Source organism: Schistosoma mansoni, chromosome 1, assembly GCF_000237925.1.
Source record: "Schistosoma mansoni strain Puerto Rico chromosome 1, complete genome".
Taxonomy (NCBI): domain Eukaryota; kingdom Metazoa; phylum Platyhelminthes; class Trematoda; order Strigeidida; family Schistosomatidae; genus Schistosoma; species Schistosoma mansoni.
The window spans coordinates 60,006,367-60,018,625 of record NC_031495.1 but is presented as its reverse complement, the minus strand read 5'-3'; the positions used below and the strand labels follow the sequence as shown (position 1 = coordinate 60,018,625).

The window sequence follows — 12,259 nt, the reverse complement described above, 5'->3', positions numbered from 1 at the left end:
TAGGCTAAATCTAACCATCACCTTACAAATTCATTAAGTTCCTTCACTATCAGTATCTCATTAAAGATTATTTATTATATGAAAACCTATTATCCCTCTTGAGGGAGCATCGACAACTCAAAACCATTCACAATCTAACACTGTCCCCGACAGTCCTTTTCAATTACTATTCATCCTTTCAATCTCTGCTTCCAATTCCCAATGCAGTGTGTTTTATGGTATTCCTCTTCTCAGTTTCCATTCAGAATGTCAAGTTGATGCTCCCATGGTTATGCAGTTTGGTGATTTCCACAATGTATGTTTTATTCATATCCAACGTCCTTTCTCAATTTCCTCTTCAGATGGAAGCTGGTTTCTTCTGTCCCACAGTAGTTTGTTGCTGATGTTATCCGATCAACAGACATCCAATATCTTACATAGACAATTGTTTAGAAATACTTGCACCATTTTGATGATGGTTGTAATAGTTCTTGAAGTGTCGGCTCTATACAATAGAACTGACTGTCTTGTCGTTCGTATTGAGGATTATGATATTGATGTTGGCTTGCAGACAGTTATTTTGAGTTCCATATGTTCTTCAATTGTAGGAATGTTGTTGTTGCTTTGCTAATGCTTGTCCTTACGTCTGTATCGGATCTTCCTTGTTCATCGATGATGTTGTGCAGATAGGTAAGTGAAAGTTTCCACCTGTTTCAGAGGAGTTTCTCCATCAAGTGTGATTGGTTTGGAGTTCTCTATGTTGTATTTGGGGATGTTGGTTTTTCGTTTGTTTATGTTGAAGCCTACTGATTCAGAGGCTTCTGCTACAGTGGTTGTCTTCATCCGGATTCGTTGGTGTGTATGAGTGAGAAGGGCCAAATGATTTGTGAAGTCAAAATCGTCTAGTTGATTCCGTGCTTTCCCTTAGGTGTAGAGGTCTTCATAATCCAGTCAACCACCAGAAGAAGGAAAAAGCAGCTTTGTATGACACCGATCCTCATTTCAGATGTGTCTGTCATCTGTCCTCTATACAGGACACTGAAGTGTAATACGTTGTATGAATGCCGTATGATATTGACGATTTTCCCAGTTATTCACTCTAGTGTCGAAGAAGTTTCCATAAATTCCTCCTATCCACATTGTCGAATGCTTTTTCGTAGTCATGGAAGTTGATGTATAGTAATGAGTTCCATTCAATTAATTGTTCAGCAATGATTTGCATTGTCCCGATTCAGTCTGTGCACGAACGATTCTTGCGGAATGCTGATGTTGATCTCGAAGTTGGGCGTCTACTGAATCTTTCATCCGGTTGAGCAGCACTCTGTTGAAAACTTTTCCTGGTACCCATCAGGATGGTCTGGTTGTTTCCTGAGCACTTCTTTATGACCTATTACAGCCTCTCACAAAATTGATCTTTATCGTCGTCGTTGCTATCGTTGATGGGTTCATAACATTTATCGTGATTCCCTTTTTCTTTGTTTTGATGATGCTGGATCCGTGAGATTCCCATCGTATAAGTGATTTACGCTTTTCTTTGGACAGCATCAGAGCACCTCCCAAATCTATCGTATTCCGTCCATCTTGGGTCCAAGGGGTTCCACTTATTCCGAGAAAGTGCATCGACCTGGTAACTTCTGAAGAATTTCATCTGTCACTGTTAGGCATCATAATTCTTCCTTCAACTCCCAATGTAGGGTTTAATTGGTTGAATTTGTTCATTCAGCTTAGCGTTTTTATAGCATGGTTATTTTCCGCGGGATTATGTTGCTAACCCCATATTCAACCCGTATCTTTTCTTGGGATGTGCAGTAACCCTAGAAGCTCTACAGGCGGAGGTACCATCTTATAAACCGAAAATTTAGTCATGGATATTGGACAATCGCCTTCTAGAATGATTCTAGACACTAGTCTTTTGGAAAGAATCCAGATAGTAGCAATTACTCATGTTTTACTAAGCTGCTTTCCATTGTTTCTTTTATTAATCTTGGCTCTTAGATACTTTTTCTGATCATTATTATATGGTACAACATGTATGAAATTTTCTCCCATATATCACTACTAAACAGTTGCATACATATTCTCAAATGTTTGAAAATGTCCACGACAATGTCTGACCAGTACTTTATGGTCGGGCTAGAAAATTTTCTTATAGTTGACTTGAAATATAAAATACATCAGTGGTTAAAGGTTTGACTTCAAATAATTTTCCAAACTGACGAGAACAGTGCAGATGTATTCACTGTTTATCTCCTGTATCTTATTTGAGAAATTATTACTAGGCATGCGTTAGCGATTGTGGTTTGGAGTTTCTGGTTGGTTTGTGATAAATTATATTTACGGAACGATCGGAATTCATCTAATATGAATGGGAGGTTTAAGAGATCAGACGTCTGACACAACAACATTTCAACGTTAATAACATATACTGTTATATCCTAGTGAAGACATAAGCACGGGTAACTTCCGGGACCTATTATTGGACGATTATTCTATATATATTCTTACTGTTTAACTATTGAATAATTAGATTGTGTATATCTATATTCATCTTATTATAAGCTTCATTTTGACCTATACGATTTACCGTCCCTAAATTATATTCAGTTTATTGATTATTGTCTCCCACGTTCACAGTCACATTTGGCATGATCTTGTACAAATATTTTTTATTTTATGGTGTGATGTGATCTGTCTGTCTGGTATATAAATCGAGTATGCTTGAAATAAATGATTCGCATAGCAGAAGCTGTAATTAGTGTTCTGGACTCAATTGGAAGGGCTAGGCGGACAAGGGACCAATGAAGACGCTAGACTGTTCATACCGATCGAACGTCATTGTTTTTGGCACAGTGCTAAAATTAGACAAAATCGATTCTGAGATGTTCATTGTATTCCGTGCTTCCCCTCAGATGTCGAGGCCTTCATAATCCAGTCAATCACCAGAAGAAAGAGGAAGGGGGAGAGTAGACAGCCTTGTCTGACTCCGGTCCTTACTGGAAATGCATCTGACAGCTGTCCTCCATGCACGACTTTGCACTGTAGTCCGTTATATGGGTTTCAGATAATGTTGACGACCTTCTGAGGAACTCCATAATGTCGAAGAAGTTTCCATAATGTTCTCCTGTCAAACGTCTTCTCATAGTCGATGGAGTTGATGTATAGTGACGAGTTACACTCAACTGATTGTTCGACGAGGATCCGTAGTGTCGCAATTTGGTCTGTGCTCGACCGATCTTTATGGAATCCAGCCTGTTGATCTTGATGTTGGGCGTCTACTGCGTCTTTCATCCGGTTCAGCAACACTCTGTTGAAAACTTTTCCTGGTACTGACAACAGTGCGATGCCTCTGTAATTCTCACATTTGCTCAGATCTCCTTTCTTTGATATCTTGATGAGGTGTCCTTCTTTCCAGTTCGTTGGCATTTGTTCCTCCTCCCAAATCTTGAATAGAAAGTGGAGCATGTTTGCTGTTACTACAATATCTGACTTCAGTGCTTCAGCTGGTATATTGTCAGGTCCTGCTGCTTTCCCACTCTTAATTTGTCTGATGGCCATCTTGACTTCTGCGATCGTTGGTGGAGTGACATCTATAGGAAGGTCAGTGTGTGCTGCCTCGATATCCGGTGGATTCAATGGGGCTGGTCTATTCAGTAGTTCCTCGAAGTATTCTACCCACATATTCCTCTGTTCTTGAATCTCCATGATTGTCTTTCCTTCTTTGTCCTTGACGGGTCTCTCCGGTCCACTGTATCTTCTTGCTAGTTTCTTCTTTGTATCATACAGTTGTTTTATATTTCCTTTTCTTACAGCTTTTTCCGCCTTCGTTTCTGGTTCTCCCATGTATTTCTGCTTGTCGGCTTTAAAGCTCCTCTTCACTTGCCTGTTTGCTTCTGAGTACTCTGTTTGCGCCTTGAATTTTTCTGCTCGTGTTCGACTGTTGTTATTTGTTATCTTCTTGTTCTTCCTCTCTTGAATCTTGTCTAGGGTTTTCATAGTGATCCATTCCTTATGGTGATGCTTGTTGCGACCTAGCAGCTCCTGACACGTTGAAGTTAGTGCTCTTTGATCCCTTTCCAGTTGTCCTCCATCGTAGTTTCTTGTTCTTTCAGTAGATCCTGTAAAGCTTGGAACCTGTTGTTGAGAGTTATCTTGAATTCGTTGAGTTTGTTAGTATCTCGAAGGAAGTCTGTATTGAACCCATGTAATGCCGTTTTATCCAGTTGTCCAGTCTTTCTTTAGCTTTAGTTTCATCTTAGCCACAACCAGGTGGTGATCTGAAACTATGTCAGCTCCTCTCCTTGTTCTCATATTTTCCATTGTTCCATTTTTTGTTGATGCAAATATGATATATCTGGTTCTCTATGGTATGATCCGGCGAGATAGACCCATGTAGCTTTGCGTATGTGTTTGTGTGGAAATACTGTGCCGCCTATAACCGATTTGTTAAATGCACATAGATTTGCAAGTCTCTCCCCATTTTTATTTCTCTCTCCTAGCCCATGTCGTCCAATTATATCTTCATATCCGGTGTTGTTCACTCCGACTTTAGCGTTTAGATCTCCCATCAGGATTGTGAGGTTCTTTCTTGAGGACTTAGCTATTATTGATTGCAGTCTCGGGTAGAACTGATCTTTATCGTCGTCGTTCCTATCATTGGTGGGTGCATAACATTGGATAACATTCATTGTGATTCCCTCGTTCTTTGTTTTGAATGATGCTTTGATAATTGTGGATCAGTGAGATTCCCATCGTATAAGTGCATTTCGTGCTTCTTTGGACAGCATCAGAGCAACTGCCTGAGTATGTGGAGCATTTTCCTCTTCGTGACTGGAGTACAGCAGCATCTCTCTCCTACCTAACCTTTGTTGTCCAGCTTGCGTCCAGTGGGTTTCACTAATTTCGAGAACCGTCAAGTTGTATCTCCTCATTTCCAGAGCTATTCGACTGGTCCTCCCACATTGATCGAACATTCCATGTGCCTATGTGAATTGTTGCTCTGGTTGTTAGGAGGGGCTTCGGCCTCGTGACTTCCGAAAAATCTCGGCTTTCATCATGAGGCGTCGTAATTATTCCTCCATCTCCCAGGGCAGAGTTTAAATGGTTTGAATAATTTGTTCGGGTTAGCGGTTTTTTAGCGAGTTAGTTTTTCCTATGGGGTGGCTAACTCCATGCCCAACCCTCCTCCTTTGTATGGGCTTGGGACCGGCGGTAACTATAGAAGAGCTACAGGCGGAGTTGATTGGTGGATACATCACATGATAAAAAGCCGGGCATAAAATAACAACAAATTGGCATACGGCCTGCTCTTTTAAAATTCATAACACACTAAAAATAGGATTTTCAGGGTAATTTCAAATTTCGAGTAGCAGTCAAAAACTGAAAAAAGGCACAACGTCTAATGACTTTGGGGCAGATGACAGTTAACAAACTAAGGGCGATAACAAATCTGATGATATCAAAAACCATTACGAAAATATGAATTAGAAAAATGTTATCGGGGTTATCCTTTGAAGAAAGAACTGACATGCAGATAATTTGAGAAATCTTCTGTATCATAGGGCCAGATTATCACTCCTTTGGGATTTCATAGAGTAGATAAGCTCGGTCCTTTAATAATTTTCCATGACCAACGTTTTAGTGTACGACATCAAAACGTTCTTTCCTTTGTATTTGACTTGTAGTGTCGGTCGATATGTTAAGCCCATATACCTTATTATCGCTTCAGGACAAGCCAATTTACCTACCCATCATGAGTCACGTTTTGACCTCATTAATTATTCATTTATTAATCCTATTTTTTATATGAGCGTATATGTGTGTACACTTCTTATCCTATTCATCACGTCTGTTACTTATTCTTGTCTGACTATAACTATCGATTAAAACGAGTTGGCTTACCCGCCATCTCCAATGTGCGTCATTTTCGCTTCGCTCTCTTCTATTCGCTTCATCCCTCTGATTTCCTGTCCAGATCAATGAGTGTTCAAAATATATGTATTCGAAATCCGTTCTCGTATTTGATTTACTTAATTCCGTTATTCACCAATATGTATTAAGTCATTTATTACATACAAGGATAGGCAGGATTTATATTTTAACAACAAACATTCATACGATCTCATTGGAGTCAGATCCTGGCTCCACAGACATATCGTGTATAGATCTGTCAACTAAACAAGCGCAAAACACATTACCTCCCAGAAAATTGAAAATGAAACTTCAACCTAGCCTTCGTTGTGGTCTAAAACTATCAATATTTTACATTTTTAACTCGATTTTCAATATCGTATTCATTTCTTATTGCATTTATTCTACCAAACAATCAGTATTCATTTCTTTCTCGAAGTACAGTTAATCAGGCACATGATGCATTCATTTATTTAAGTAACAAAAATTGTGTAGGTATGATATTTAGTACATAGAAATAAATGCTGTTTCAGATTATATAATTCTATTTTTGCTAACAATCTACACATTCATATAACCATGACAATAAAAATATCTTTTATTCAGCATTACCATCACTTATTCTATACCATAATCAATAAGGTTTGTGAGTAGATATGTGTGTTTTGCATACTTATTTACCGGATAATTTAGCACTATTCAGGCAATCAAACATGTATTAATATAATTATAAGCAATACAATCTTTATTAGACAATTAATTTATAAAAGTCGATTACCTTCAGTCCTTGGTTCAGTGGTAGAGACGCAACATGTTCGTAAGAAATGTTGACTTTGGCATACATATTTATCGGTTTAAGTTGCCAGATCATATAATTGTTTGATGGCATTAGTTTTCAATACCACACTAGAATAAGTCCCAAGGATCTTAGGTGCACAGTCTTAACCACTCGGTCAACTCAAGGACTGAAGTTATTAGGTTTGACGTTCAGCAAGGTTGTAGTTCTGTGTTGTTGTGTATTCTCAATCTGGAACAATAAACGTGTCTAATGTTTGTTGGCCATCAGTGATTCTCTACCAGTAGATATCGATTCGTAATAAAAATTATCTTCACATCAAATACAAACTACTCAGCCAAATAGAATTGTTGTCTGAAATTTAACGAAATCATGATTATAAAAATAAATAAAACGTAATTTGCGGAGAATTTTGAAGTGTTTACCGACTTAACTTATTCTTTTCGTCAATCTGTTGACATAAACATGATCAAGTCTACCATATTGATTAACAATGATTGATTTAAGAGTATTATTTATTCTTATTGTGTAGTACAATATACTGTACCACCATGGAAAACCTGGAAGCACTGGACGGAGAGGCGGGATCGTGAATGCGCACGGCTGAGGAGTCCCACAATAGGACGAAACGGCCGTCCAGGTTTTCCCTGGTAGTCTAGCTTCAGTTGACTCATGATCTTAACTATATAAAAGTTTTATTTATACTTTCTTTCTCCAATCATAATTGTCACTAAAACAAATACCTAAGAAAATTGATTCATCTATAAATAACTTTAAAAAAATTTCAGTCGATATTTCAAGAATTTTAAATTTAGTTACCATGATAAGCTGAATAACATTCTATTTAGATCATTTTCTGTATGGTAGAAATAAATTCAATTTTCTTTTTTTTTGTTGTGGTGGTGGTGGTTTCATTTGTGTTCATGTAAAATGATGAGTTCCTGTTCATTAAAACCCATTAACTCATTCGTTTATTCTTTGTTATCATTTTGAATAATTTATTGAAGAACCTAGAAATTTTTTATTGATTTCATTATCTGTAAAACAGTTAATGAAAAGTTTATTGACGGTCTAACATGTGAGTAGTAAAAATGGTAATGACTGAAGTTGATACAAGACAAAAACCATGAATGTGACAAGATCTGAAGTAGTAATCTGAAAGGTTGGATAATGACTTCTAAGATAATGATTAGAGTGCTTTCCGTATTTTTTTATAATAAATGCGTACAAAGAATGGTAGATAATCAATTTATAAAAATCATCACTGAATGATGAACATTGTGATGATTTTCTGGTTCATTAGTGAGAATCAACTCTATCGATCAAGTCAGTTGCGGTAAAGATAGCTTGACTGTAACGCCTTAGATGTGAAGTTAGTTGATGTGAGTTCAAATCCTATGGAACTCCAGTTTTATCAAGCTTGTAGGCATGCCTTATTGACATGTGCCAACTAATACGAAACCTATTTCCAGCGGTTCCTGTTAGCCACCCTAAACCACTTAAAATAATCGAATTTGGCGAGACTATAATTTATGGATGACCTTAGAAAGAATCTTAAGTGACCTTGAGAAATTTCAGTCAATCAAAAACCAGTCGGTATAGAGTAAAAATATATTATACAATACCGAAAAATAAAAGTGGAAGTTTAACATGGTTTAAAAACTTTTCAAGGTTAGAAAGAGGCTCTGCAGTTCTGAAATCGTAATGCATACGATACAGCAACTCATCCATTTGACTCCATAATAGTCGATTTCTGCAGCCATGATAAGGTCGCGAAAATTCTTTTAGTCTCAAACACATTGCTTCTGTATTTTTGGTGCGTACTCTCGTGGTGGGGTCTACAAAATGCCGCTTATGAATGACAGCACGATGCACATAACCATGTCTATGTAAGCATCGATATGCTCTCCAGTCATCTGTGTATATTGCGGTTCTCGGCTGCACATACTGTCGTATAATTTGTATTATAGTTGTAGCTTGTTGGTTTCTAACGCGCTGGAAGTGTTCTTTTTGAGATGGTCTATTGTATATACCAAGGACTTGTTAAGTAAATTTATAGAAATGCTACCTAACCACTCTTTTTTAACAGTTCGTCCTCTATTGAATTTCAGTTTTCTAACGACCGTTCCGTCTATTTCTACGATTCTCCCAACTCATTCAAACGACTCATACAACGTGGTCGTTTTTATTGTATATATATATCTCTACAATACTTATACCATTAAACTACTAAGCTTTAGTAACATCTGAAAACGTTGCAACCAGTGCTACTGGTGTCTTTACTGTCCAGTTTTCAAAAATTATTATAGTCTGTCTTAGTCTCAATCGGGATCGAGAGAAAAAAGTTTCCGTTCTAGTAGATTTTTTCCTCCAACATATATAACATCAAAACACAACATCATCACGATAGTCTGCACAAGGTCCAGGAGTCATTAGACTACCGCAATCACAAATAAAGGGACTTCTTAATAATCCTATTTGCTGTAGCGGCACAATTATAAATGACTTTTCTAGAATCTGTAAACTGATCGTGCGTGAGTACTGCGCACTGGAATAAGCGCCGTGACCTTGAGATCTCTCAAACGCTTCTGATTCGCTCATTCATAAGTTATAGTCTCGTCCAATTCTGAAAATTTATAATCTAATCTATTGCTAATATATGTTCGTGCATGTGTATACTATTGCTAACCGTCATAAATGAAGTTCTGTTCAAAGGCTATTCATCCAAAATGTCAGTGATCTGTTATTTACTTAATGATTGGGTTGGTGCTAAATACTCTGAAATCCTGGTAGAGAGCAGTAACCTGCAAAATGATAAATTCATCACATTAAATGATAGTTGTACCATGTTACAAATTCACTAAATATGAGAAGTGTTGATCAATGGGTTTTGTTATAATGACTCGTAATTCGATACTGTACGCATTAGACTGAAAAGATTTCTCATAAAAGGTACTCGGCTGGAAATAAATTACAAACTTTATATTTATATGTTGATTTATATACTTATATTACACATACTTGGCGATTAGTTAATAAATGTCATATAATTGGAAATATAGAAGGGTTTGTTGTGAAACATATATGAAGATTACGAAGAATATAACTCACATTTGGAAATTGTTCACACTTGTTATACTGAAGGAAATTTACATTTAAGTGATACAAACATATTGACCTGAGGTAATGTTACAGTGGAAAATGTCAAACCACTAACGTAGTAATTAGAATATCATACAGAATAAAGTCAGTCTCAAAAAGTCACACTGGGAATAAGACCAATCTCATAAAATGTCACACCCAATTAGAGAAAACATAAACTCACTGTTATGTCCTGATAAGAATAGTGAATGGTAACTTAGGGATCCATTTGTGGACCAATATTATGCATATATTTTTTATCGTATAATTGCTAAATAACTAAACTATTCATATTTGTGTCTCCCTTATTATAAGCTTTATTTTGAACTATAAACTATTGTTATATGATTTCCATTCCTGAATTATGCCCTGTCTATCACTTACTATATCCCTTATTCACAGCTACATTTAGCTGAATCTTTTACAAATGTTATTTTCCATTTTATGGTTCAATGTGGTCTGTTTGATTGATATATTAACTTAGTATGCCTGAAATATAACGATTCATACCGTAGAGGCTGTTATTGGTGTTTTGGACTTAACTGGCTGGGCTCGGCAGAAGTAGGACCGACAAGTACTATAGGCTGCTCGTACGGTTTTCGTGTATCATTGGTCTGATCGGTAATTCGCGGCTCTTTAATTGCCGGTATTATCACGTTATACATTAACAGGGTATCCACTGGGCCACAAGTCATATCACCCACCCTTTTATCTTGATTTATTAGTAACTAAGATGAAAGGTTCCGGCTGTTATTCATTATGAAGGAAGCTTTGATTATTTTGGCCATAACGATAATGAAGATTGCGCCATTAAGCCACTGACTCAGAGAACAAAACTTAAATTATGGTATTTTCTCTTTTTAACTTTATAAATTTAAATAATCCCAGCTTTTGCATCAAGCCAGTTACAATAAATTTGTATTCCTTTTTTCAGATAGTCGAAATGTAAATTCTCTTTTTTTCTTACCACTTTATATTGATTTTTCAGTACATTATAACTTACTTGATAATTGTATTTTCAACTGATTTAAATACAGTTGGAAGCCTTTAGTGATAATAATAATAATAGTTTATATCTTTAAACTGATTACTGATCCCATTCTAGGCACAACTGAAACTTTATATATAACATGAGATATGGTTGTTGAAATAGATATTATTCATAGGTATTATATTTTTAGGTTACGTAAATTTGTGTGGAAAGACAGTTGAATTCTAAGTTTCACATAGGTATTATATTTCGATGTATATTTTCGATAACGTTTTAAGTCTTACTACTTACCGCGAAGTCTAGATTCAAAAATATGGAGTTCTGTTGATAGGTTAATTAGGGATTTTGGGCTGAAAATATTTGTAATATTATTCATACAAGAGCTTCAGATGTAATCTTAAACGAGGGAAAGTATGCCTGTGTAGATTTTTTGCTGGGTGTTATCGAAATAAAATTCCAATTTATATGCCAAAATCTACATACATAATTTGAGCGAGGGCAGATAATGTTATGTGGAGCCAAAATATATATTACTATATTGGACGATCGGTAACATAGGTAATTTAATTGTTTTAATCACCTAAAATATCAGGTAACGTGATAGGATATAGCAGGTCAAAAATTATTGATAACGAGAGGGGGAAAATACTATTGAGTTATAAATAGAAATTAAACTACTTTTAATCAATCGTTACTAGGAATCTGTAATTCAAAATAATTCTGATTAATTTATGCAGAATCTTTTTAACTACTGAAACGTTTACAGTAACATAAAACATCGTACCAAATTGCAAAAGCCTTCTGACATCAATAATTGTACTTAAAGACATTTACTATGAAAAATGTACATGTATTTAAAAACAATTATCTCAGCAAGATACTCCAGATCCCTTAGTCGAAGGTCATCAGAAATAGTTTTCTGTGGCAGGGAAAAGGCTAACTTTTAGCTGAACAGCGTGTTAGGAAAAGACTCTGTAGGCGGATAAGACATATATTGAGGAAGTCATAGAACTTCATCAAGAGGCAAGCCTTAACGTGAAATCCTGAAGGTACAAGGAAAAGAGCAAGACCAAGTAATACATTGTATCGTGATTTGGAAGCAGGTATGAAAAGAATGAATGGCAACTGGAAAAGAGAATAGAGGACGGAGTTGGTTGGATAATAGCTGCCGGTGGCCTATGCCCCTCCACGAGGGTTAACAGGCATAAGTAGGTATATATCTGATTAATAAGACTGAACGACGAAACATTTCTGTAAAAAAAGGATCCACCTTGCATATTGAGCTTATAACAGTCTAAAATTATGTTTAGAATGCAAAATATTACAGGCATTTTATGGATATTGTTTTAGTTTAAAACTTTAGACTGATCTTCGTTACGCAACCACTAAAATCATGAAGTACTAGATAGCTACTTCGTTCCAGTATGAAATTCTTCAAAACTGTG

At 36.3% G+C, this 12,259-nt stretch overlaps 2 protein-coding genes across 2 annotated transcripts; both read right to left on the bottom strand.

Moving 5' to 3' along the window:
* Positions 1-4,204: 4,204 nt before the first annotated feature.
* On the bottom strand, positions 4,205-4,830 carry Smp_122020 (putative bucentaur). The gene has a single exon (XM_018795057.1). It carries the CDS (start codon positions 4,662-4,664, stop codon positions 4,284-4,286), a length of 381 nt encoding a protein of 126 aa, XP_018649407.1. The 5' UTR covers positions 4,665-4,830; the 3' UTR covers positions 4,205-4,283.
* A 5,514-nt stretch (positions 4,831-10,344) lies between these two features.
* On the bottom strand, positions 10,345-10,518 carry Smp_200160 (uncharacterized protein; the record flags this gene model as incomplete). The annotated part of the gene is made up of 1 exon (XM_018795056.1): positions 10,345-10,518. One exon carries the CDS (start codon positions 10,516-10,518, stop codon positions 10,345-10,347), a length of 174 nt encoding a protein of 57 aa, XP_018649406.1.
* Between the last annotated feature and the right edge of the window lie 1,741 nt (positions 10,519-12,259).